The 27,979-nt window shown below is 38.5% G+C and overlaps 1 protein-coding gene across 1 annotated transcript; it reads left to right on the top strand.

The window, feature by feature from the left end:
• The first annotated feature begins 7 nt into the window (after positions 1-7).
• PUM3 (pumilio RNA binding family member 3) lies at positions 8-27,979 on the top strand. Its single transcript, XM_059833685.1, has 18 exons — positions 8-44; positions 439-545; positions 2,429-2,611; positions 4,423-4,558; positions 5,306-5,381; positions 6,208-6,301; positions 6,524-6,590; positions 7,152-7,326; positions 9,092-9,195; positions 9,659-9,737; positions 11,477-11,575; positions 13,754-13,807; positions 15,371-15,451; positions 19,595-19,737; positions 20,534-20,756; positions 21,846-21,933; positions 23,858-23,948; positions 27,727-27,979. The coding sequence occupies exons 2-18, from the start codon at positions 449-451 to the stop codon at positions 27,854-27,856; spliced, it is 1,920 nt and encodes a 639-aa protein (XP_059689668.1). The 5' UTR covers positions 8-44; positions 439-448; the 3' UTR covers positions 27,857-27,979.

The raw sequence follows: 27,979 nt of genomic DNA, 5'->3' as shown, positions 1-27,979 counted from the left end.
GCGCGGGCGGGGCGGCACGTGTGAGACGAGCGACGGGGCAGGCGGTGCGCGGTGGGGGTTGCGGGGCCGCGGCGGCGGGGGGGTTTCCGTAGAGCACCACTACCTCGCGGCCCCCCGCGGCCGGCGGCGGGCCGCGTCCTCCTGGGCGCTGTCACTGGGCGTGATCTGGGGATCCCTGGGGAGGGGGGCCGGGGCCTCCGCCGCCCAGGCCTGGTGAACCGCGGCCTTGCCCAGCTGATCCTCCGTGCTGACCGGCCTGCGGGCGACCTGTTCTGGTCCCGCACCGACCACCTAGGGACGGGCGACCGCCACCGAGAAGGGTTTAACCCCGTCAAGTGTGTTAACCTGTGTTCAGGGAGTTGCAGGCCCTCTCTTACTTACGTTGTTAGCAAGGGAGCCACGGTGGTCCAGTAATGCTGTCTCTTGCTCCTTTTGCAGTGTTGCCACAATGGAAGCCAAGGGTAAAAAGAAGTTCGTGGGGAAGAGGGGAAAAGCACCTCGTGGAAAAGTGCTACATGGGAAAAGGAGATTTAAAAAAGGTAATGGTAAGAAGGCCAAGGCTCCTTAATAGGAGTTCTTACTGAGTGATTATTTTTGTGCACAGGGATGCTCAAACTTCATTTTTTATTTAGGTGAACTTATGTCATGCAATTATTAGCTTGGTAGGTGAGTGAAGACCAGTGGATGCTGTCTACGTGGACTACAGTAAGGGTTTTGACGGTGTCTCCCATACAATCCTTGCAGAGGTGCTGATGAATTTTGGGCTGGATGAGCAGATGGTGAGGTAGATTGAAAACTGGCTGAATGACTGGGCCCAGAGAGTGATAATCAGTGGCACAAAATCTGGGTGGAGACAGGTGACTAGCAGTGTACCCCAGGAGTCAATACCGGGTGTAGTCCTGTTCAGCTGCCTCATTGATGATCTGGATGATGGGACAGAGTGTACCATCAGCAAATTTACTGATGACAGGGAACTGGAAGGAATGCTTGATACACCAGAGGGTTGCACTGCCCTCCAGAGGGACCTCAACGGACTGGAGAAATGGTCTGACAGAAACCTCATAAAGTTCAACAAGAAGTGCAAAGTCCTGCACCTGAGGGGGAGCAACTCCATGCACTAGTACCTTCTGGGGGAAAGCAGCTTTGCAGAAAAGGCCCTGGGGCTCCTGGTGATCAGAGTTGGACATGAGCCAGCAATATGCCCTTGTGTCAAAGGCGGCTAATTGGGTCCTGGGCTGCATTAGGAGGAGTGCTGCCAACAGGTTGAGGGAGGTGATCCTTGCCCTCTCCTCAGCACTGCTGAGGCCCCACCTGGAGTGTTGTGTCCAGTTCTGGGCTCCCCAGTGCAAGAGAGACATGGACATACTGGAGAGAGTGCAGTGAAGGGCAACAAACGTGATGAAGGGTCTGGAGCATCTCTCCTGTGAAGAAAGGCTGAGAGAGCTGGGGCAGTTCAGCCTGGAGAAGAGAAGGCTGAGGGAGATCTTGTCCATGTATACAAATACCTGAAGAGAGGGTGCAAAGAAGGCAGAGCCAGGCTCTTTTAAATGGTGCCCAGTGACAGGACCAGAGGCAATGGGCACAAACACAGGAGGTTCCCTCTGAGCGTCAGGAAAGACTTCTTCACTGTGAGGTGACTGAGCACTGGCATAGGTTGCCCGGGGAGTTGGTGGAGTCTGCCACCTTGGAGATAGTCAAAAGCTGTCCAAACAGGGTCCTGGGCAACAAGCTTTGGGTGGCCCTGTGTGAGCGGGAGGGTTGGACTAGATGGCCTCCAGTGGTCCATTCCAACCTTAGTCATTCTATGCTTCTATCTTGCATTCAAAACTTTACTGATTGTATGATCAAATAACCTGGAAAAAGTAAAGCTGAAATGCTTTAAATAGATTGCATTGCAAGCCCTTCAGCTCTATTTGATTGACCTAAAATACCCTTTTAATTAAAAAAACTGAAGTTGATAACTTTTTGATTCCAGGCTTTGCTTTCCCACATTAAGAAAAAGTTTATTTGAGAGTTGAAGCTAGGGTGTGTGAAGTGCAGTGGGTTAGGATTGAGAGTATACCTTTCAGTGTTTGCTCTCTTCTGCTTAAAACAGATGATGTCAAAACATCTCTGACCATAAACTTTGAAGACATGATTTGGGGATTGATGACTTTGATGTCATTCCTAATTTAGAGTAATCCTCTTAATGCTTGGGCCATTATACTGCAGCCTGGAAAGTAATTTCTGGGCAAAATTTCCCTAGGGAAAACTGAGACAGCCAGGGACTGCAGTGAAAACACCGGCTTTGAGAAGCATGTGAGAATGATTGTTTTATATATAATTGTTATTACAAAGTAGGTTAATTTTTGTTACAGTAATTATCTGTTATTTTGAAGCAACATTAGCTCTAGGATAATATTTTAATTTCTGTTTTGTTGGTTAATAGATTCGGGTCCACCAAAGAAACTTCTTGACAAAGGAGATGAGAAGGGAAAGCCTAAATCCATTTCCAATAAATTTGTGAAAGGACAGTTAAGTCCTGGAAGAGCTAGTGTCAAACAGTTCAAGAATAAACAGCAATCAGAAAAGCTTGCAAAGAAGAGGAAGCTCCAGGATGGTGAAGGGGGAGGTGAGCAGATTTTTAAGCCTGGATATCAGTGGAAACTAGGTTTTGGGAAACACATTGTTCATCTAGGTCTTCCTCTTTCCCCCTGCCTTGTTATCATCTTTCCAAATTGGCTAAATGACTCCAGGTTTACTTCATGTTTAATCTTTGCTTGGAAAAATTTACTTCACCTGGCTAACCTTGAGGTCAATGTCATGAGAATCAACAGTTATGAATTTTCTTAGAAGTCAAAAGTAAAGATGCAGTAGCAAATTTAAATAATTGGTATGCCATTGTTACAGTTATGATTATTTTAATGACAGTATGAAAACTGGCTGTTTTCACAGAAATGTGGAAAATACAGAGTTTTTCATAGACCATTTTAGAAATTTAATCCTCTGTTCTAAAAGAACTGGCTATAAAATTTGGAACACAAATCATGAAACAAAGTTGATTATCATGTATATTTTTTTTTTCTGTGGTCCAAACTATCTAGATACCTCTTTTTTTTTTAAAACAAAAGTCATCATCAGTGTTATCACTGCTTTTTACATTTTACAGCTTATTTTTGTGTTTATATAGAGAGGCTAAATAAATGTCTGGTTTTATCATTGTTTAAAATAGATTTCTTTTATAACTTTGTTTCTGGTACATAAGAACTTCATGTTGTTCCTTCTGCTGTGAAGTAAAGCCCTACTGTGACAATTAAACAGCACTATAAAATGAGAAGTAGAATCTTACGTGAGGGATTGGGATGTTCTGCATAAAAATTGTTGTTTGAAGGACAGTGGAATGTGTTGAGTATTGTTGCTGTAGTTGCATGTTTGCAGAATGGCTTCACATGGAATATGCACTAGATGTTTGGAAATTTAACAGCAACAGAATGTTAAGCTGCTTTGGGAAAAAAAAAAACCAGAAAACACAATCACAAACAAACCTTTAAATGTTGTTCATAAGAATAACTGAAAACTGCTGTGTATTGCACAGTGGAGCTGCTCTCCAAGCAAAGTGTCACTGTTTTTGCTTGTCACTGTTACTTTTAAGAGAATGATAGAAAAAAATCATTAATATGCTTTGTAAAAAGAGAGCATGGTTTTTGCATGGGTAAGACAGTTAGGTGCATGCTGTTAAATACCAACAAGCAGTGCTTTAAGGTCTAAAAATTTAAAGCTGTGTCTCTAATGTTCCATATAGAAGTAATAGCACGACTTGCTTCTGTGAAACCGTGTAATATAAGATGATGGTTTTTGTCAAGGTATGAATAAAACTAAAATCAAATACTTGAAGTTTTTCCATAAATTATTTGTGGCACTTACAATACAGTTACCTTAACTGAGATTGTTGTGTGGCAGTGTATAGCTGTTGTATAGTAAAATACAGGAATTTGACTGAATAGAAAGATTAAGCAGGTAAAAAGGCTTTAATTTTTTTCCTTCCTCTGAGATTTCAGATGTGTATCTTTGAGTTAGGGCCCTTCTTTTGAGAGAGGGAAAAGTTATGTATGAGTACAGGATGAACTAAAAAGGGAAAATTACCTGCGGCAGTCATAGGCTGCTAAGTATATTTTGAGTCAATTTTCAAGCTATTAAGAGGTTTGTGATGCCTCCTTTGACAGAGCTTTGAGGAAAAATCATTGCTTGCCTTGTTCTTCCAGTATTCTAGAAGTGGAAACTTATTAAATATTTATGCTTTCATATTAGCTAGCTGGGTAACTGCAGGCAAAGCTCCAGAACTGTTAACAATTCGAGTCACAGAGCTGCCACAATTTATACTGATAAGGGTTCCATTGTTCCTCTTTTATTGACTATAGAAAATGTATTTATTTATGTCTTCAGGGTCAGATTCTAAGAAGCCGAAGTGGAATGACTTCAAAAAGAAAAGAAAGGAGTTAAAGCAAACAAGACAACTTAATGATAAAAGTAATTACGACATAATTGTAAAATCAAAGCAAATATGGGAAAGTGTGAGAAGGTAATAATGATGTATTTTTCTTTCATTCAGTTGGCTTTTAGTCATGAGTTGCAAGAATACTCTGTTTCTCCTCTTGTAATTATATGAAACTGTATTTCCATAGTGAAACTCCATGGGTGAATGATAACATTACACGCAATTCTGTAGATGGTTCAAGCAGAGTGTGCTGACCCATCATGCTAGAAATGTCTGGACTGAGCTCACTTGTATTTTAGGCTGAAATTTGTGAGTAAACGCTTGAGGAGTTGTCTTATTTTTTGAATCCTAAAGCACAAAGCGTGTAGTGATTTAGCCTGATCTTGCGGTGGGATCACTGCATGAGTTTTTTGTGGAGGTTTGTATACTCTCTCTGGGCAGGTGTGATTCTACAGCTGGGGCCCCACATTAGAAGAAGTTAATTTTACATGCCCTAAGTGTCTGTGCTTTGCAGTTTTGGCTATAAGATGCTTACAGATCTTTGCATCTGTAAACAACTCTCGCTGCAGATTTGAGTTTATGTTCTTTTGGATAATGGTGTTACTCAGAGAGAATAATTCTAAGTGTGGAAATCTGGTTTGGTTTCTAGGAACTGAAACTGCTTAATTACATCTATATACAGGCTTAATGAATGACAAAGTAAATTTGGATTAGCAGGAGCTAACTTAATTTTATTTTGTACTGTCTTGCTTCTCAATTTATAGATGTAAATGAATCATGCTACAAAAAAGCTGCCTCCTCAGTTAAGTTTGTACTTTTTTTTGCTTGTAGGAAGAAATGCGATAAGGAGAAGCGAGAAAAGCTCATGAATGAACTACAGAAGCTTCTTCATGGAAAAATTAAAAGTGTAAGGAAAACTAATGCCATAGAGCACAAATTCACAAAAGCGTCTTTAAAGAACGGTGAAATATAAATAAACTTTTAATAATACAGTAGTAACCTGTTCTCTCAAAAGCTACAGGGAATTTTTTTAAACTGTGAGTAAAAAAGAAAAAAAACAGGGTTGAAAGGCTGCATTTGGCACCTGGGCTTCAGGACAGTAGTCCTGGGATGCTTTGTCTATCAGCTGGCTATTATGTCTATCAGCTGGGTATTATAAGGCTGGCTGTTTTGCCAAGCAGCTTTAGTCCAGTGAAATTCTGTGTTAACCGAAGTTCAAAACCAGCCACTCAAAGAGTTTTGATTAATTACAATTGTTGCTTTGCAAATTTCTTTCAGAGAAGTTAGTGTCCTGATACTTAACTATACTAAACAGTCTTTCTGCTTAATTCCTGAAATGTATAAATTTGCAGTGAAATACATGTTGGATTTTAAAGTGATTCTTGGTATTCCATGCCGAAGTGGAATTGTGTCATCATACTCGCTCTGAAATTACAAAGAACATGAGAGAAAACAAGAACCATTTCATGGTTCTCTTCCAGTATTAAAATATTGATGCATGTCCTTAATTGTCAGCAACTGGAAGTATTGTCTATATTTTGTTTGACAGAGTACTTATAAAGCAGTAAAAAACCTTAAAACTTAATTTGTTATAAATAAGTAACTATTTTTATAAATGGTATTACATGTTACATGTAGCATAAAACTATGTTAGAGAGCAAGTGCATTGAAGTAAATTTGGTGCAAAATGGCGTTTGAATGGCCTAGGATAATGAAATATTTCTGTCCTGCAGCTGGCGTTTGCACATGATTCAACTCGAGTGATCCAGTGCTTTATTCAGTATGGTAATGAGAAGCAAAGGCAAGAGACATTTGAAGAACTGAAAGGTACTTTCTTCCCTTTTACGTTTTACCTATATGCTTCTGTATTGTTGTTAGGATGCGTTAAAACAAGCTGTATTATTTTTCTCTTGAATATTTTTAACTTTCTGCTGAAATGATGCATGGTTCCTACTGAGCTCTTAACACTTATTTAAATAATGGCATCTTGTTTCATAGAGTTAATGTAGTGAAAAATCAAACCACCTGAATGTTTTTCCCTTCTTCTAGATAGCCTAGTAGAGTTGAGCAAGTCAAAATATTCCAGAAATATTGTGAAGAAGTTTCTTATGTATGGGTGAGTATGAAGTGAATTTACTTAGCTGTCCTGCATTGTTTCATTTCCAGGGTGAATGATGCTCTTAGCCTGTAGTGCATTGATCATGAATAAAAATACGTGTGTCTGGAAACATCTTTATAGTAGTGATGAGACAGGAGACTGTCTGGTATTGCTAACAGCAGTTTTCCTTTTGCAAAAAGTAAAGCTAAAGCTGTACACATCGAGGAAAACATATGCCAAAAAAAGCTCAAATGTATGCTCAAAGTTCATCTTTGCCTTATACAAAACACTGCCTTTTAAAAATTTTCTCTGCCTAGTGTTGCAGGAAGGCATCCTTCATTGTGTAGAATTTATCCACTGGTTTCTTTTCTTTCCCTCAAAATGCCTTATGATTTCTCCAGATTCCTGGCTTTCTCGCTATATTTTCATAAAAGCCATAAGGCTGATCCAGATGCGTAGTTTTCCTGGTTTCTGTGCTAAAACTTATCAGCTGAATGTGCTTGCAAAAATAAAACTATTGGTAGGTCAGCTTATCCCCAAAATTTTAACTCTTGCTATCTATCTTTCCCTGGGAAACAGGACAAAACCACAAATTGCAGAAATAATAAAAAGTTTTAAAGGCCATGTGAAAAAAATGCTCCGTCATGCTGAAGCATCTGCTGTAGTGGAATATGCATATAATGACAAAGCCATTTTGGAGCAGAGGAATATGCTGACAGAAGAACTATATGGGAACACTTTCCAGGTTTACAAGGTGACATTTCAATACTTTCTAGTCTAAGGTGTTTTACCATCTAAGGTATTGTGTTAGTAATACCTATCTTACCTATATTTGTTTTGATTAAATTTCTTTCTGTCAGCTGTCCAAACATACTCTAGTTTAGCATGTTTAAATGTTATGATTACTTGCACATTTCTATTCTAGATTAAAGTGTTGTGCTTTTTCAGTTTGAACTATGTAAAATATATTATGCTCATGTGTGAGCTTGCTCTGCTCACCAAAGACGGTCTAATTTCGTATAATTGCAGTTATCATAGTGTCGTAGTATCTAGCCTGAAGTGGTCATCCTTTGCTGAGATAAGATTTATGCTTAATTCCCCATTAATGCTGTAGATGGCTTTTGTGTCAGAACTGCCTTATGTCTCATGAGAGCTGCGTGTGGGCAGAATGTGCCTGTATCTATATACGGTATGCCATTTAGGCTTAATTTTTGGCTTTGTTTTCTTTTCCCATGGAGACTATAGGACTTGAGTCCAAACTGTCTTGAAACCATTTAAATGTAGATCCTCACCATGTGGTGGGAACCTTCTTAAAAAGTACAACCTCCTTTCTTTTGACTTCTGTTTTTCCTTCTTTCTTCCTGACTTGGAAAGTTGGTTTCTGTTAGAGGCACAAATAGTTTTATTTGTTATGAAGTAGTTCTACACAACTATTAACTATGCTAAAGTGACTTTTGCACCCCAGTGTACAACACAGCACACTTTTACCCAAGAAATCTTTTAAGATTGTATAAGAAATTAACAGCTCATTTCTGAACCGTATTGCTATTTTTTCTTTACAGGTTATTGTAAGTTTTAGTAAAACATTTTGCAACACTGTAATAGAAAGGCATGTTTGCTGTGTTTGTGGGCTGTAATTTGTACTAGGAGTAAAACAGCCTCTGAAATCAAGTGCAGTGTTAGCTTCCATCATTCTAGCATTCTTGGCATGAGTCCTTCAAGTAGTCTTACATTGCAGTGCAAACCTGAGACTCAACAGTATGTGGGTTTATAAGAAATTAGGATATAATCCTTAACGAGACCTGGATTTTCTTCGAGTTTTGAAATGTGCAGTTCGCTTTTCACCCTCCTGTCTCCAGCTCTCCACCCCTGCTCCCCCGTGCCCCTCTCCCCCTGACCTCATCGCCCCCCCCCAAACAGGGACAGTTACAAATACATTTCTTCTAATTTTCTATCTAGTCAGACTGTTTTTCTAATGCCAGATTCTTTTACAAGAGTTATCAGTGTAATTGTTTAGATGAGATACCAGGAAGTACTTCTGTACTTAAGGTATATGGTATATATTTCTCCTTTCTGCTGTTCTTGAACTGGAGTTTCCTGGGCCTTGGTTAACTTCTCAGTTCATTGACTTGATGCTCTGTTGCCCCCTGACATATGCATACTGTCACTCAGGATTTCTGTGTCCCTTAACACAATGCCAATTTTGTGTATTTTACCTTGTATCTGACACTCATGAAGAGCTGACCATAATTGGCAAAAAACAGTTCAGACCATAGAAGTAGCTTTTGTTTGCTAATGATGAACATTCAATTCATAGAAACTTAAGTATACAGCTTCTGACGTACTCAAAGTAGATAAGCTTTTTATTTTTAAAATTGTAAAAACTGTTAGCAGAAAATTCATTCTGTTTGTGATATTGTTAATGAATTTTGATTGAAAAGGGACTGAAGTTTATAGTTTCCTATGAACCTCGATACTTACTGGGAATGATTAAACTTCTGATTGTGTATTCATTTCAGACACCAGTTGTCCCAACACTGGATAAAGTGTTAGAAGCTCAGCCTGAAAAGAGAGAGACCATCTTGGATGAAATGAAACAGATTCTTACACCAATGGCACAAAAGTAAGGACAAAAATTGATTTAAGGTGTGACAATCTAGCATGAACCAGTTTGTTTCTGACATACAGATAGTGATATTGTATAGTAACTAACTATGGTTTTGTCCAAAGTGTCACAATGAGTATCTTATCTTAATTTTGAATTCCACTTCTATAAACTAAAGTCTCCCCTGCCCCACACAAACAATTGGTAGAAATCCCACAATGTGGTGTGCTTCCATAATGCATTATTGGGTAAGCTTCTCCAGTCGTCTTTAGGAGCAAATATTTTCTAGGTTTTAGAATTTGTAAGTTTTGGTAGAATTTTCCACATACTGTAAATGCTAAACATTTAATCCAGAATCACTGTGTCTTTTCTGCATACCACACTGCCTAACTTTTTCAAATACAAATGAAGTATTGATAGCTTATGTTAAAACCATTACCTGTGGGGGACTTTTTGCTTATTTTCCTCTTCCCAAATACAGAGAGGCTGTGATAAAGCACTCACTGGTACATAAAGTATTTTTGGACTTTTTCACTTACGCTCTTCCGAAACAAAGATCTGTAAGTATGTTTCGTTCAGTTTTTGTCTTCTTTTGCCTTTCAGTGCAATGTTTTTTATCTTGTTGTGAAAGTGTTTTAAGGTAACTAGACAAAAACTTGCATCTTACATTTATAGAGTTTTACACATTTGGTGATTCCAGATAGATGATTGGGGAGCAGAGTTGTATGGAGATTTATGTGAACTTTCACACTAAAGCAATAGCGTTTGTGATATTTGAATTGGAAAAAAAAATCTAATGGAATTACTTCGATGTTTTCTCTCTCCATGCTAAATGATCCTTCTCAATAGCTGGAGAATAATTAAAGCCAGGGACATTGCTTCTGGTAGTTTAGCTTTCCAGTGTATAGTTTCTTAACCACTTCTAGCCCTTGTCCAGAAAACTCTTGGAACAAAATACAGTCAGATTGGGCCCTTCTGTCAGGAGCCAAACTCCATCTTCTGCCACCTCCTGAACGAAGCATGTGGCTTGTATCATTGTATCTATATTAAGTTCCAGTTTTAAGCTTACCCCAGCCATTCTTGCAAAAACTAGGCCTAAATCCATCCGTGTGATGTGTCATTGTGTAAGCTGGTATCCTGCTTGACTTCACCTGTCTTCAAGCAGTATCCATCAGCCTTGCCCTGGTTCTGCAGTTCAGCACCATCTCACTGCAGGCCAAGTGGAGCCTTCTAGACTTGCTGTCTCTTAGTTACTTCTGCTGGACTGGACTCCAGAACTCTTGTTTGTTACTGTTAACAAACCCAAAGCTAAGGCTAGTGAGGTGGACTATTAGTGGCCTATTCTGAGTCCAGATCTTACCTAATTAAAGGTTCATGTGCGTGGTTTCATGTAACGCTTTGTCAGAGAATGCATCTGGATTCACAGTCGTGTGTGAATCAGGGCAGTAAGGGCATATCTCTTCTTCCTTGCTTGGCTTTTTGTACAGACATGGTAGCATATGGATGTTGGGGTTTGGAAACCCCTTTTGCCTGCCTGTCCATTATAGCTAGTGACACCAGTTGTGTTGTGACTGAGCAGTTTCTCAATAAATGGTAAAATGCTTGGAACCTTTGACTAGGGAGTGAGAAGAAGCTAGGGATGGAAAGAGAGATAGATGGGAGCTTCATGTCAAAGAAATCTGTCAGATAATAACAGAAGTAGTATCTAGTAAGCCAGGAGGGGGGGTTTTTTGGTTTGGTTTGGTTGTTCTTTTTTGGCTGATGCTGTTATTTGTCAGGCGGCTTCAGAACCTCATTGCTTTGATATGAAAACTAACTTTTGGCTGAATCTTGTCTGATTTATAACATCACCTGGTGCTTAAATGACCTTTTAGTTCTTGTTGCTTTCTGGCTAATACCCTGTATGTATAAATAAATTGCATCACTTTCAAAGATTTTCTTCCTAAATGAATTGATTGTCTTTGCCTCCTCTAATTTTAGTCTCAGTTCTGAGCACCCTTCCTTGAATTGTCTGTAATAGGACAACTGACAAGCTTCAATACAGTTCCGATTTCATGGGATGAATATGATGAACAGTGTAGTTTTGAAGGGAGAAAGCTTATGTCATTTACAGTCTTTTGGACTCCCTTTGAGGCCGTTTTTCATAGGTCAAGGCAATGAGAGTGGTTCTGTAGAGCCAGTAATGCTCTCTGTAGTGTTGTGGGCAGACAAAAAGTCCTTTCATGCCTTCACCCCCCTGCCTTGAGATTTCTCAGGCCTTTTCTTTCACCTTTTTGCTTGATCACCTTTTCTTCCCCAGGAAATGATAGAAGCTATCAGAGAGGCTGTCATCTACCTGGCACACACTCATGATGGAGCCCGAGTAGCAATGCACTGCTTATGGCATGGTACTCCCAAGGTATTGTTTGGTTTCTGTCTACCCAGTCCTCTTTAATAATAGTCTAGTCTGAGACTGTGAGTGTGATTGCTCACATGGGTCCTTCTGCCAGCGCACATTTTGATGCAGTTAAGCATTTGAGAGCAAGGTTAAAAAGTGGCCCCACTTTACCTATTGGCAAATACAAGCAGTAGTTTTTCGTGAGTCAAATGCTTTCATTAGAACTTTTATAGTGGAAGCATGTCCTTTCATTTTTAACAGCGTTCTTGGAGATGACACGTAAAGCTTTTCCATTTTAAGATTATTAGCCATTCATTCATCGTGTAGATTTCTTAATGCGTGTGAAATTGGCAGTAGAGCAAGGACAGTAAAGAAGTCATAATGCGGAACAATGTTTGGCTTTGGAGTGCCAAGACTTAGAAAATGTTACAGGAACTGTGTTTTAGTTTCTTCTGCTGGTACAGTATCCTGAAATACTTAGGTGTAACGTATGCTCTTCGCTGGGTAAAAAAAATGGCGGGACAGCCGAGCCCAGAGAGTCGTGGTGAATGGAGTCAAATTCAATTGGCATCTGGTCACAAGCGGAGTCCCCCAGGGCTCAGTTTTGGGGCCGGTCTTGTTTAATATATTTATCAATGATCTGGATGAGACGATTGAGTACTCCCTCAGCAAGTTTGCAGGTGACACCAAGTTGGGCGGGAGTGTTGATCTGCTGGAGGGTCGGAAGGCTCTGCAGAGGGATCTGGACAGGCTGGATCAATGGGCCAAGGCTGATAGTATGAGGTTCAACAAGGCCAACTGACAAGTCCTGGACTTTGGCCACAACAACCCCATGCAATGATACAGGCTTGGGGATGAGTGGCTGGAAAGCTGCCCTGCAGAAAAGGACCTGGGGGTGTTGATTGACAGCCGTCTGAATATGAGCCAGCAGTGTGCCCAGGTGGCCAAGAAGGCCAACGGCATCCTGGCCTGTATCAGAAATAGTGTGGCCAGCAGGACCAGGGAAGTGATTGTGCCCCTGTACTCGGTGCTGGTGAGGCCACACCTCGAATCCTGTGTTCAGTTTTGAGCCCCTCACTACAAGAAGGACATTGAGGTCCTGGAGCATGTCCAGGGAAGGGCGACGAAGCTGGGGAGTGGTCTGGAGCACAGGTCTTATGAGGAGCGGCTGAGGGAGCTGGGGTTGTTCAGTCTGGAGAAGAGGAGGCTGAGGGGAGACCTTATTGCTCTCTACAATTACCTGAAAGGGGGATTGCAGAGAGGTGTGTGTTGGTCCCTTCTCCCATGTGACGAGTGACAGGACAAGAGGAAATGGCCTTAGGTTGCGCCAGGGGATTAGGAAAAATTTCTTTACTGAGAGAGTGGTGAAACACTGGAACAGGCTGCCCAGGGGGGTGGCGGAGTCATCATCACTGGAGGTGTTCAAGGAACGTGTGGACATGGCATTGTGGGACATGTTTTAGTGGGCATGGTGGTGTTGGGTTGATGGTTGGACTTGATGATCTTACAGGTCTTTTCCAACCTTAGTGATTCTGTGATCTCTTGGATATACTGTAATGCGTCCTATCTTTTTCTGTATTAAAAAAAAAAAAAAAGATGACTTACAAAAATAGTCTGCTTGTTAAAGAGTGCAGAAAAAAATACAAAGTTGCTAGGATCTAGGGGTAGTAATGGACCTAAAGAAGACTGAGCAGTGATTCCTGGAGCCAAAAGTAGAAGCACTGAGGAAACTTTCTGCCAGAAGAATTTTGATAGTAAAGGGGTTTTGACAGGCTAGAATCCTTGCTACTTTAAAGTTTTGGGTCCTGTTGAACAAGTTTCTTTCCAAAAGAAGAGTTGAAGTGCATTATTCTTCTGTAAGTAATGAACAAGATACAGGTGAACATATGTCGTGGTTTGGGTTTTTTTCATTTCCCCTGCCCCCCCCAAGTTGCCCTTTTTGGCATCTCCCCTTGGTGGGCTGGACTTCTAAACAAAATCACAGAACCTCCCTGGGATTGAGTCTTCCACAGTTAAGATTTAACTCTTCACACTGTTTCTAGGTGTTGACTAATAGTACAAATGTGAGACTTTGGTATATAGACTTTGCTTTAGTAAGCAAATTGAAGGTTCTATTTTTGAAGGTGTAAATAACAATTTAGTTACTCAGAATCATTGGCATTATAGGCTCATTTGAGTTTCTTGTTTCCTTTTGGATAGGACAGAAAAGTAATTGTGAAAACTATGAAGACATACATTGAAAAAATAGCAATGGTGAGTGTTCATTAACCTTTTATTTCGTAGTCTCTGAAACACAAGTGATTTGATAGAGGCTAATTTGAATGTGCTTTGGTACTGGAAACAACTATGAGATCTTAATAAAACTAGGTTTAAAATAGTAGTGATGTACTAGATAATATGAAATATGTTGAACTTTATGGAATATTTAGAGGTGTACTGAGAAGCCTCATTGTGGGCACTACATGTACTATTCTTCTTTAAAGTAGCTGAGTTAACTCTTAAGTCCTAAATTTTTTCTGCAATCTTTTTTTTTTTAGTCCAGTTTTATATTGCATCTTCATATGGCTCATTGGTTAATTCTCCTTGATTGGGAGTAAAATAATATGTACACAGAAGAGGAACAGAAATTAAGATGTGTTGGGGATATCATTGGAAAGGCCATTTGAATATGCGTATTTCTTATAAGGTGCTCAATAACTTTAAGTCAGGAAGCTTCAAAATGAATTAATGCTGAAGTGATATACAATGGAAAAAGTCTGTATTTCATTTTTTTGTGAGTAACATGTATGTTTGGAGACTGCAGCACCAATAGAGTAACAGTTGCAACCAGATTTCATAGTGCTGGGCAAAACTGCAACTGTGAAGAAAAGCTTTTTAAACTTCTTCCCTTCCTGGTTGCTGTATTGTTCTGTTTACTAATAGCTGACATGATCTTAATCAGTGGTCTCCAAACTTTTTTGATCACACAACCCCGAGCATGCATTGTACTACTGTACTAGTATACATTATAAAACATACACAGAAATAGAAATTTTAAAAGGATAAGATAAAGATAACCAGTGGTTATTTTAATATATTTCTTAAGGGTACAAAAAATATATTTTCTTCCTGCACCACAGTGGATTGTCTTGTGCATCCCACTTTGCAGGCCACTGGTCTAAGTAATGTTTCTCTTCATAATTTTCTAGTATCAGAATAAATGAGTTGTTATATTCTGTAAAATGTATAATATATAGAAATAGGAGACAGTGGGTAAATAATAGCTAAAACAACACTGGAGCACTGAAGGTCTAACTTCACTTTGACATAGAGTCTCACTGACATGCAAGTGAATTGGGTAGTGCCTTCATGAGTATGCTAGAGAGACTTGCTCTCCAACAGTGCAGTAGAGACTGTATGGCTCATTGCAGAGACATTATCTCCAAAAATACGGTATGTGATTTATCTCATTTTTAGGCAAATACACCGTAGAAATAAAATCTGTATGTAATGTTCCTGCAAGGCAAATCGTATGACTTCAAATGATTAAAGAATAGGATTAGGTTAATAGCTTAGATGTGATAAAGCAGTATATCAACTCATAATGGCATATCAACTTAATCTACCTTGGTTTTAACAACATTCTTCTCTTAATAAGCTTGCTTTCAGAGGGAGCCTAAATTTTGGGCTTCTCTCATTCTGTGACAGTAGACAGAATTTGCTTGTGGTTCATGTTGTGTTGTGTCTGAGACAAACTCTCAGAAATGTTGATTCTAAGTCAATTAGTATATTCATAGAACTTGACTGCATGTAGTTTCTGATATCTCATCTTTGCAGGGTGAATTTTCTCATCTGGTCTTGCTGGCAGCATTTGATTGTATTGATGACACTAAGCTTGTGAAGCAGTTAATTATATCTGTAAGTAATTGAATTTTTCCTAAAATAGTATACTAAACAGTGTCAGTGTGTTTGTCAGTTTATAGGAGGATCAGAATAGGAATCCATCTGCTTTTTTCAAATCATTTAATCCCTTTCCACCTTTTCTGTTTCATTATATTTGTGTATCATGATTATTTTTTTCGTTTCATAGAAGACCTCAGCACCTTCATATGTTCTCTTTAGTTATTTATTCGAATTAGTTTTTAAGCTAGATTCAGTGCTTGCTGAAAATTACCCTTTTTGTACATGAACATTCTGGCTAATGGATGACTGGAATCTCTTTAAAGTCAATGTCTTTGTCATCGAAGTTTGAGCTCTGCTGGTATTTCAAGAGATTAAATTGATGGAAAACCTTAGAATGAGGTTGTCGCCTTATCCATTTTACGGGCAAACCTAGAATGTCAAGAATATCTGTGCCTTGAATGGCCTTATTGCGCAAACTTAGTATTGTAAAAAAGGTTGTTTCGCACATTTAGATCTTTTCTGTTGCAGAAGTAGCATCTTGGAAAGTGATACTTCAACATAAACTGTACCAAACTTTCAGGAACATGGCAACAGGCCTGAATATAGTATACCATGACTTCAAACAAGAAAAAGTACTTGGAGACTTTCGGTTGGATGCTGAAACCATTAACTGACATTAATTCTCAAAACTTGATATTTTTACTTGATATGTTGATAATCAAATGACAACTAACATTCTGCATAAAATCCATATAATATTTTTATCTTACTTTCAAAATGGATACAGATAGATGTCTGAAACATGAGAGCACTCTAGCTGTTTTGCTTCACCTACATGGAATTGCAGAATGAACAGTAAGGATAATATGATCTAGTCTGCATCTGCTTCCTTTTGGAATGCCCCATTTCCCTACCTTCCTTCCAAAAATTATTTAATAGGGTTTTGTAAAGCGTTTATGCTTAAGATATGTTTACAGACAAATATTATCACTTCTAAGATGTTTTAATCTGTAAAGTACCAGGAAGTTAAGTTTTCTCACTGATAAAAGAGACTTCATAGTGCACAATTAATTTTCATGCAAGCAGGATAATTAGCGTTGATGTATAGGTTGTAATGTGCTTATAGTACTAGTCATGCTATAGCTTTTAGGACTGATGGATTGAGAGGCAGTGGCAGGGAGGTAAAGATGAGGCAAATACTCTGCATGTGGAGGACAAATATGAGGAGAAGGTCGTTATGATGAGGCTGGCTTTAAAAAATATGAGCATTTCTTCCATTGAGTGGCTTTGTATAGGGGGGAATTGGGTTTTTGTACCCTAACGTGGAGATTTGTCCCTAAGTTTGTTCCTCTCTGATGGATGTGCAGAGATGAAAGCATCCCACTATGGAGATGCCTTTTTTTTCTTGGGTATATTAGTTGTAATCACAGCTGGGTTTTGTTTCCAGTGTCCAGTCTGCAACGTAACAACTTCTGGGCAAATTCTAAGCAAATAAGCCCTGACAGATCAGAGCTGTCTTGGTACAAGATCATTGAGGCATTCTTCTGCTATGTTACAAGCACTTGCTTTCTGGAGGATTTATTAGTTCATATACTGTGTTTGACTTTAGCTGAGCTTCCAAGGTGTCATTTAATTCTTGAATCAGCTGTGGTTTTCCACCATCTGAGATCAAAGATAATGGAGCGTTTACTGTTTGGTCATCCTACCGCATCAGTGTGGACAGAAGAGTAAAGGAGAATAAGGAGGAGTGGCCTTCACACATATAGAATTGGCTCATCTGGGTTTATATGAGGTCAAGAACAGGGAAACGATGACAGGGAGAAGGAAAAAAATACCAGACAAGATCAAAAACAGCTCTTCAGATGGTGAATGAAAACTAATAGCAGAGGATGAGGTGGAAGCATCTAGAAATCAGGCATTGAAGCATACTCTATAAAAGAATCCAACCCTTTAAATTATCTTAAAGAGCAGTTAGAAGTCTAAAACACCTTGTACCAACTATCATTCTGTCCATACTAAAATTTAGCTTAAGGAATGTAACGAAAAGAATAAAGATGGGGGGGGGAGGGGGAGTGGGGAGAGGGGAAGCAGTGTTTGGGCAAGTCTTTTTATTTTGTAGTATTATAAAACTGATCACTTTTGTGTATTGGCAGAATGGCTGGGAATTTGTAGGTGAGGGAAGGTTTTAGGGTCCTCAAATCCTTCGAGGAAAGTCTTTCCTTCTCATCATCTGTCAGCTCCACGGAGTCTTAATCCAGGACCAAAGAATACGTATGGTGCTTTAAACCTTCACATGTGATTGGAACTGTACGTTGTGAGCTTGGCATGTGTTAGGATTCGCGCAGATTTTAGCGGGAAATCCCGCTTTCATGAGGATTCCAAGCAGGCAGTGCTAGGGAGACCTTACCAACAAAAGACAGCATGCCTGTGTTGTTTGGAGTTTCTCCCGGTACTTTCTCATAGTTCTGACACTGAAAGTGACCAAATTCTGTAATTCATCAGAATCACAGAATCAGTGGGGGAAATACACTTTTGGAAGATTTAAAGAAAAATGTGTCTATTATCTTTTATGCAAAATGGCTGTGTTATACTTTGATTTCGAAGTGCGGATTATTTTTGTTTTTATTTGTAGTGAACTACGTATTTTCTTTACCTGTTTTAACTTCTGGAAATATTTCAGCACCTTTGTCATCCATTTAATTGATAAATGAACTTCACATACATCTGAATCTGAATTTACATGCTGAGACAACAGAATGTGGTTTTGGTTTGGGTTTTTTTTTTCCTCAGAAAAGATTCTTTTTTTCCCCCCATGCCTAGAGTGTGAAGGTTACAGTAGTAGGTTTTTATTCCTAGTTACAGTGCTGCATCAAACTGATGTTCAACTCAGTTTACCAAAACTCATTTTCACCTGGGTTTAAGGAATGTTTTTGAAGTAAGAACATTGTCTTACCATTTCCTGCCAGCTTCCAACCACCTTTCTCTCTTTCTTTTCCCCTGAAAGACAACCACCCAGGCCCCATATTGATAAAGGGTGATGTTGGTTTAAATTGTTCTATTTATCTTTTTCTGGCTGTGGCTGGAAGGATTTTCATGGTGGAAAAAAGGGGTTTTAAGGGCTATGGCCTGCAAAATATGCTGAAAGTGCCCAGAGATCTGTACAGCCATCCTTTGCTTTGATAATCATAAATTTTATATGTGTATTAAAAGTTGCCAGGAATGGATTATCATAATGGTCAAGAGTATCTGGATGGTACTCGGGATTCTCCAGTGGTACTTGGAACTTGCATAAAATGCATGTTGCTGTATGAAAGGGCATTTGTGAGAAGCTGACCAAAATGTGAGTACAAACAGATGGGCTAACAGAGGTGCTTCCATCTAAATATAGAAGCATGCTTCTATAAGCAAGAGAACACCCTGCATACTATTGCATTTTTAACTTAGCTGTGTCAGTGCACAAGTGTATGAGGTGCCCATTCTGTAGTGTAGAAAGTGGTTACTCCTAGCCAACAACTAACCTCTGGGGAATGCCCAGTGTTTTCTGTTAATGCTGAAATAAACTGCAAATAATACTCCCAGCAGAAGTCAGCTTTATTCTATTACTGAAACTTAATTTTTCTTGGTGAATGCTCTGTGATCAGTTGAAGATGGACTTTTCCTTCCCGTGGACTGTTGTTGCTGTCTAGATACTTACGTACATTCCCTTGAAAGTCAGCATGGTATCAGTGATTACTGTTAGGTGATGTGGTAGGTGATCCTTTGTATGTCTGGCCTGCTGAGGTTATGGCTTTTTCTGAGGTTATATTTGTATGTATCTATGTGTATAATTTGTACATACCAGAGTATGTGTTGTTCTTTGTACTTGCACGTATCAGTGAAAACAAGTCCTGTCCTTCTGTAGTGTTTCCTAGTCAGTGACATTGATGCATCTGATGAACACATTTTAAACCTTAATATTTTTCTTATTTCTCTTGCTTCTCCAAACTTTCATTGTGATTAAGAGGTTTTTTAATTTAATTTCACAAGCAGATGTGAATCTTATTCATAGTATGTAGTTTTCCTTTCCTAAGCATTGCATTTGAAACGTAATCAGTAATTACTGGTGGCTGAAAGCTATTACTTCATTAATGTTTTGTTGCTGTTTGTTTACTTTTACAGGAAATAAATGCTTCTTTGCCCAACATAATAAACAACAAATATGGAAAGAAGGTCTTGTTGTACTTGCTAAGTCCTAGAGACCCTGCACATTTTGTTCCAGAAATCATCACGCTTCTGCAACAAGGAGATGGAAATGCCTATAGGTAACTCAGATATGAAGGTTAAGTTGTTTTCCATAGTGTCCGGAAGAGTTGACGCAACTTTCTGTCATGATTGATTTCATTTCAGCTTTTCTTCATAATGTATCTGAGTAATGTAAATATATATAAATAAAACATAAGTATTATTAAATATGTTAATCTGTAGTCCTTATTTTTCCATTTTTGGTTTAAAGTTCATATATGATGATTAGTGACCAGCAATGTATTGGTGATCAGCAGTTTACTTCCTTTGTAAAGGGCAAAAATTGTGATGTGTTCTTTGTTTAAACTCATACGTCAAATTTGGCGTAGCAGAAAATTTTTAATATGCATTATTGGTGTTTAGAGTTACATGAAAGTATACCTCAAAATCTAGCAATAAAAATGGAAATTGTTAATTTTAATTCAGTTTCTGGTATTGACATTGATGCTTATCAACTTTTGAAGAATGAGCAATTTTAGATGATTAGTGAACTCTTTAAGAAATACATCTCAGTAGTTGAGATAACAGAATGAATAGAAAATAAACAGAGGTTAAATTATCGTTGTTAACAAAAAGCTCTACGAGGTTTACTGGCAGTCAGCTTTAAACACTACACACTTTCTCACTCCGTATGTTCTTAAAATGTGTGTGCACCATGTGTTTAATCGTATGTGAAACAGAGGGAAGAATAATGCTTTATTTCGATCTTTCAGTAGTTTATAGCTGTCTCAAATAGCATATATGTTCTGAATTTCTTGTTGCTTGGTGTGCATACAGAGCAAGTCTTCTACAGTAATGCGCTGTCTCTTTCATCAGTAAGAAGAATACTGAACTGCGCCGCCGTGAACTCCTGGAAGCCATTTCCTCACCTTTGCTAGAATATTTGCAAGAACATACACAAGAAGTAGTGATAGACAAAGCTGCCTTTGTCCTGGTTGCTGACATCTTAAGAACAGCTCTTGGTGACATCCAGCCTGCACTAGATGCAATTGCTAATTTAGCAGCAGAAGAGCTGGTTCCAGGTGGCCGTGATGAGCAGGTAATGTAACAAAGGACAAGGTGCTGAGATCTTGCAGAGCATTTGCTTATTTTGTATTACTAAAATGAAGTCTGCTCACTTTCTTTCGTTTACATAAGATATCAAGATACTGCCCTGATAGCACTCGTACATTAGGTGTGGTCTCTGTTTTCTGACATTTTCCTTTCATAGTTTATTATTATTGCATCTGGAGTGATGAAGGCTTGAGCCAGCATTTCATCTGAGTTGTAGAGCAAGGTACTTCATGATACTGAATCTTCAGAACTGCCTTAAACACTTTGTGGGAAGGTAGCTGACAATCATGTTACGCAGTCTCTCTTTTAATGTTATCACTATGGTATCAAGCAGTTAGTATATTTTTATAGTTTGTTTTTACACTGAGAATGATAGGGTCTCTTAGCTTTCAGGTATGCATATCTCGATGCATAATAGCTGTTTGTCTTTACAGTAATAGCTGTTTGTCTTTATGGTATAACCTTCTTTTCTAAGTGTGACCCTCCCCTATTTTGTTGAGTTACGCTCAGTCAGATACGTGTCTGTAGACTAGAAAATGAAAAATACTGTGTACACTATATTTAAGATAGATGCCCTCCAGATTTTTGTAGTTGGGCTGAATTTGCTCTGTTTTTCCCCTTCTTTAAGATACGCATTTTGCAGAATTTTACATGAACTACTCATGTTTTGTGTAATTTTTTGTGAACCGTACTGTAGTGAATTTTCAAGTCTGTGAAAATGTGGGAAGTCTGGAAGTTCTTGTAGAGGCAGCTGGACGAAGAGATTCTGCTCAGTGAGCGTGAAGTCCTTGGTGGGGTGGATGAAAAATTGGTTGGTATGGTTTCTATTACTGAAAGTCAGATGTTACAGGGGAGGTGGTAAAATAAACTGGTCAGTTTAAATAAGCATTTAGATATTTGCATCAAACTTGTTGATACTTGCATAGGTGATGACTAAATGGATCAGTGTGACATGGTGTCCGAGGGCAGAGTGATAAATCAACCAGGAACATTTATGGACAGACATGTAACTGCATTTTGAAACATCGTAATTAAAGAAGTTTGTTTGTTTTGATTTGTTTTTTCCCCCTTGAAGCTTCACATTGCAGAGCATCCAGCAGGCCATCTCGTATTGAAATGGTTAATAGAGCAAGATGAAAAAATGAGAGAGAGTGGAAAAGAAGGTATGTTGGCAATCAGTTTCATTTGGTCAAATTACGACTTCAGAATAATCAGTTATCTGCCCTGAAGTAAGATTGCTGCATTTATTTCTTTGAATATACTAATATATGGAAAATCTAACATATCCTCTAAGATTATTGCTTCTATCTTTTTGCTGTTGTGGACTGTTAAATGAACAGAATGCCAAGGATACATTTGCTTTTTCTGCAAAACAAGTACAGGTTGGGGTTTTTTTCTCAGGGGTTTACTGTGTATTTAGGACAGGGTTCATTTCTGTGCTTAAAATGTCTTGTTAGCTTTGCTAAATTACACAGCAATTTAAAGGATAATAATATAAAAAGTAAAGTCTTTCTAACAGGAAGACTTGTTTCATTAGTGCTGGTGAGCCAAGCTGTAATGTTTACTGTGTTCATGGGTGCTTCTGGGTTAATGCTTTATAACTGTTATTACAATAATTCATATACAAAAATAGGACATCTTTGCTATTTTATATCCCAGAAGGCAGAGATTGGGCACAGATGTTCTCATCTTGATTTAGCTTTTAAACTTTATTACGTAACTGTAAAATCTTGTTGTGTGAATCACCATATCCTAATAGAGATTACTTTTTCTCATACAAAAACCTCAAAAAATGAAAAGAGGTGGGGTGGCGTAGTATAATCTGGATGGGACTTCTCTGTCTGTTAGGGGGCTTTTTTCTTTGTAGAATTATCAGAGCTTGTTAAACTGTTTTTTTCTTTTCTTCTTCTTACTCCATTCAGGTATCCACTGTTTCCTTTAAAAAAATAAGAGTTAGTTGGGCTTTATTAAATGTTTCTGAAAGGAAAGTACTTCCCAAGTGGGTGATTAAAAATGTGCAAAGGGGAAGTTTTACATGAGTGTCTTTCAGAGACTAGTCTAACTGAGATGATGGTAGTTATCTGGATTTATTTCTGCTAACATTGTGCAATTCCCGTTTTAAACACAAGCTTTTCCCTTTGTTTTCCTCCAAAGAGTGCACCATTCAGAATTGTTCTGAGTTTATGGAATTGACGTTAAAAAACAACTGAATTGCTATCACGTAGGGAGCAAGTTGAGTAAAAATTGACCTGTTCTTCAGATGGAATTCTGATCTAAAGTGACAGTGAAAAATAGCTTCAGTGTTTGTTTGGAGGTTGAAGTTTGTTGGGGTTGGGTGGATTTTTTTGGGTTGCTTGCTGATAAGTTTGCTCAGCATTCAAGTTGTAAGAGCCGTTTTCCTGAAGTTCAGTTCTTCAAATTCAGCTGGGGACTTGAGGTCAGCCTAGGTACTTTCTTTTGCCTATGCCATTAGTGCAGTGAATCTGCAAGTCAACTAAAGCTTTCAAAGCTACTGAAGAAATACAGCTGTGTAGCATCAGTCCAGCTGAAAGCAGCAAGGTTCCTAGTGGTTTTCATGCATCAATAATGATTAGCTCTGAAGTTTCAAGTAACTTTATCTGTGCAAATTCTGTTTCTTCAGTTGTAGAGTCAGATGCTTAAAAACGTAGCATTTTTCAGCAGAGGTGTGTATGTATTAGTATATTGCAAAAAATTATACCTTGTGTTGGTGTCCTTATTACCACGTTCTTTCTTTGGAGTGGATGCCTTCGTTAAGGCATGAATAGCCTTTGACACCCTTTTAGAAAAGAAACAGCAAGTTGCCTGCTTTGTACTAGTAAACTGTCACACAGTGCTAGTATTGTCTAACTAATTTTAAGCGATACTTGGAAGTAGTCAAACATCTATAAAGGTATTCATTGCATTGAATAGTCAGTTATTTTGTGAGAGAAGAACTTTGTGAATACTTGGTGGCTAAAAACTGTTTGGTTAAATCACAACTGCAGAGAACTTTTAATAGGATACTTTGTATAAAGATACTGTCTTTTTTTTTTTTTCTTTTCCCTACCCCTTTCCCACATTTTACAGTTTGCTTTGGAAGAACATTGGTGGAACGTGTTGGTATTGAGAATATGAAGACCTGGGCAGAAGTAAATCGAGGTGCTATTATTCTCTGTTGGTACGTAAGACACATGGCTATTTCTGATTAGGTTCCAGTGTTAATTTCTCGAACAGCTAACAGAACATCAGGTGAAATTTCTAGCAGCAAAATGCCATTTTTTGCTCAGTGTGTGTTGTCTTTCATGCCACTGGCAAGTCTGCGATGGAACAGGGTACTGGAAAAATTCAAACCAGAGTTTCCATAGGTTGTTCCTTGAGCTCAGGCTTTTGCAGTACTAGGAAGTAGCTCAGTGTTGGAAGATCTTAAGATTAAAAATCAATTTATTTTTAAAATTGTGCCCACCATTCTTGTTTTGCAAGCGCAGAATTCTCAAAGAGCACTCCAGAAGTAGCTACATTAAAATAATTAACTGTGAAATACCTGTGACTGGTGACAGCATACAAGAGTCCAGATTTTATTTATTTTAATTTTTTTTGGTAACTTATTGCTTTGTGTTGGTACCTTAATTATGGAGCCTAAGTATGACTCATACTGAAGTAGAAGAGTGTTTGGAATAGACCATACAAAAGAATAGACCGTGCAAAGGGTTATGATGAGCTAACTGGCTCACAACTTTGAAGCAGTGAACTGTGCAACTACTGAAATCAAAAAGACCCCACAGGAATCAACTAACATTAACATTTTGTTTTATGTGTTAATCTTTGCGGTTTTCACTTTGTAACCACCTGTCAGCGTCAGGTCATAGAAACCCAAGGTTTTGTCTTTAGCCTGAAGTGTGTGTTCTGTGTTCTGGAAATGCTGGGCCAGCATTGCACTGCTCGGTCCTCATAAAGACTTGCACTGAGCCAAAATCAGCAAACAATTCAAACAGACAACATGATTTTGAAAAATTAAAACCCTCTTCTCCCTTTTTTCCACCCCACTTCTCCCTCTCCTAAAGTTACTTTAGACTTCTTGCTGTTTGCTTTCCAGTTCTGTTTTTTATGACTTTAGAGTGAGGCTACTTTGACATATATGCTCTTTCGCAAGGCGAATCAAAAGCTGTTGTCACTAATAGGACTTCTGTTAGTTAATCTGAGTTTAATTCTAACTTTGTTTAATCATTATCATTCAGACCAATAGTGAGAAGAATTGGTAGCAGAAGAGTAGTTGGTTGCAATCCAGATCCAAAACCAGTTTATGCAACGTCATAGTAGTCATATGGATCTGGCTGTTAAGATTGTTCAGCTGCTAAAATGATAACACTTTTTTTCTTTGCCTCTCATAACAGGCCTTTAGAATTCAGTAAATGTATCTAATGCCTTTAAGTTAACTGATCCTGCGCACAGATGTTCAGTAGAGGTTTGTTATAAAGGCTTGTTCACTGACAGTGTATTAATGCTTAGACTTTTTTCCCCTAACTCAAGGCTGAGGAGATTCATTTAACATGTGGTGTGGCTGGTTTATGTACTAAGCTATTTTGATTGTCCAAATAAAGTTGCAAAGTAAATTAGTGGAATTTTTTCCATAACGCTTTAAAAACTATTCAGCTGTCACCGTGACAACACTCTTAATAGATTTTGAACACTTACAGAAAAAACCAGGAAGCTAGTAATTGCTTATTAGCAAAAACCAGTACAGGAGCGGTGTGTTTTATGGAAAAGTCTGCAAGGAATGTCAGTCTTTCCCTCTCTCTGCTATAAGTCATGGCACTACAGGGTGGGGCTTCAACAAGTGTGCTTTGTTACCAAGCAGGGAAGCCTATCTTCCAGATTGTCAGTCAAACATTTTTTACCAATACTGAAACTCACCTAGCAGGAAAGAGAGACAAAAGTATGGGCAAAGAGTGTTTGTTTGCTGGAATTTTGTTTTTAGGGGTTTTTAAATTTTAATTAAATTCAAATCCTTTGTAGTTTGAACTTCTCTTGATGACTCTCCAGGCATGATGCCCTTTTTTTTAGGCAGCTGAGAACACATAAATGTAAGCAGCTGCTTTTGTTCCATTTCACGTGACACCTGCTTACCTCACTGACACATAGTAATTAAACTCATCTTTGTTTTAACTGCATGCATTGAAGTCGAGAGGTTACCTAAATCATACAACAATGATAAATTTAATTTAGTCTGCAATATTTTTTTACATAAAATAATTGTTAAATTTAAAAAGACCTTCTCATTTAAAAAAATATTCAGATACTTCTTTTGTCATAAAGGAGCTCAGATCCCTCAGACAGAGGTAATTTTCAGACGCTACCAATTCTCCCTGAAGCTATGATTGATTTTTGTTTTGTTGTTGGCTTTCGGAAGCCATCTGTCACTTATGTGCAGATCTGAAACTCAGAATTACCCAGCCAGTCCATTTGAAGATTTTTGGCTTTCTAGTCATTTAAACTTACTCACCAGTTACGAGCAGTTCATTGCATGTGCTTGATTGCTTAGTTACCTGGTATTCTCTGGACCCTCTCCTTTCATTGCCCTACTTGCTTTTAATTTGATTTTTATGAAAAAAATCTGGGGCTTGGTTCTGACCTAGTACAAGTGTGAAGAGTCCTAAGGTAATGAGAGGGCTCTTTGCAGACATTACAATCCAGCTTAGGGTAAATAAAGTGGTGTAAGTACTTGAAGGTCATGAATGCTAGTCTATTTACGTTTCTACATCTGACCTCTCCTCAGTTTGTCAAGGATATGTTACATCAGGGTAGAAAATGGATAAAAACATACTTACTAAATGGCTGATTGATTTCCATATGTCATTCCTGTAACCTGTAAAAGTTACATTTTATATCCACAAAATACATAGGTGCCTGCTTACCAGATCTTAGAAGAACGTTCAGAATAAGAATTTAAAAAAATAAACAAAACTGTGTTGGTCTTTTGGCTGTATTATCAGACATATAGATGTTCTATACTAAAAATACAGTGTCTTGAAATATCTGTGGATACCAAGAGTTTGAAAGCAGCTTTACATGTGTAGCTGTTGGCAGATGAAGTTCATTTTTAGAAACATACAAAATGCAGTCCAGAGTGGATTGCTACTTTGTATGCTCTTTGTCCCTGGTGGTGAACCATGTGAATCTCTCCAGGTTAAGTATCAATGTGTTCAGCACATCGTTTGTCAGTACTCTTGACTTTCTTGCTGTTATCAGGGGTACATGACTCAAGAGAAAAGCTGAAAAAGTTGAATTCACCTGTGTTGAATTCAGTTTTAAAGAAGGCCTCTTGATTAAATAGTACTGTCATAGCTAAAAGTGTAACAGAAGTTGCTGCTAGAAGTTGTTAGGCATAGAAATACATCTAGGAATAAAGTAGCTGACAACAGCGGTGTTGTCAGGTGGGCATCCCATGCTTTGCTGCCTAAAGTGTTGCCATCCTGCACAGGATTTGGACTCCTAGGGAGGCAAAATTTAAATCTCACCTTAAGCTACATTAATTTTTTTTCTGTCTTCCTCAGTTCAGCTTGTCGTGTCTAATGCTTGTTTAAAAAGTAGGCAAGAAACAAGCTTTTAGGGAGCTGAAAATCTGGGAGCCATTTGGAAGAATCCTAGGGATTGTAAAGACACGTAAGCCCAGACTGTGTGAAGCCTTGAGCACCCTTGTCTGACCCAGTGTTTGAACCTGCTTTGGGTAGGGAATCTGCAGTTGCTTCCAGTCTAATCTATCCTGTGTTACTTGTGTTCTCAGTTGGTGTTTCATGCTTTCTGGAAAGTTGTACGTCTTTTTCTAATAGGAGGTGACAGAATCTGCCCTGAACTATATTCTTCCTAAATAGTTATTGTTTCCTTACATGGACAGCTTCTTTTACTATGACCTACATGCTGACTTTTGACATCCTTGTTTTTTTTCATGTTTCTTGTAGCCTTCTTCGGAGCAGTGATCAAAAAGTGGCAAATACAGTCAAAAAGGGACTGAAAAAGCTTGTCCCAAAGTTGAAGCTGAATAAAAATGTAAAAGGAATAGAAGCATTACTGGAGAAATTGACTTCCTAGCGTAAATGAAGCTAAAAAGACAATTTACATTAATACAGCCAACCGAGAGTTGGTAAGATTTTGCACCATGGTTGTTTTACGAAGCGGTGTATGCATTTGTAAATTAAAAAATGTCTAAAACAA

This window comes from Gavia stellata, chromosome Z (genome assembly GCF_030936135.1).
Source record: "Gavia stellata isolate bGavSte3 chromosome Z, bGavSte3.hap2, whole genome shotgun sequence".
Taxonomy (NCBI): domain Eukaryota; kingdom Metazoa; phylum Chordata; class Aves; order Gaviiformes; family Gaviidae; genus Gavia; species Gavia stellata.
Note: the sequence above shows the minus strand (reverse complement) of the source record. Positions and strands in the feature narration are given on the sequence as shown.

Excerpts from the sequence above, each read along its gene's own strand:
- PUM3 (XM_059833685.1), top strand. The coding sequence starts at position 449 with ATGGAAGCCAAGGGTAAAAAGAAGTTCGTGGGGAAGAGGGGAAAAGCA. Across the intron at positions 2,612-4,422 it reads CCAGGATGGTGAAGGGGGAG|GGTCAGATTCTAAGAAGCCG; the intron begins GTGAGCAGATTT and ends TTATGTCTTCAG. Across the intron at positions 19,738-20,533 it reads GGAGATGGAAATGCCTATAG|TAAGAAGAATACTGAACTGC; the intron begins GTAACTCAGATA and ends CTCTTTCATCAG.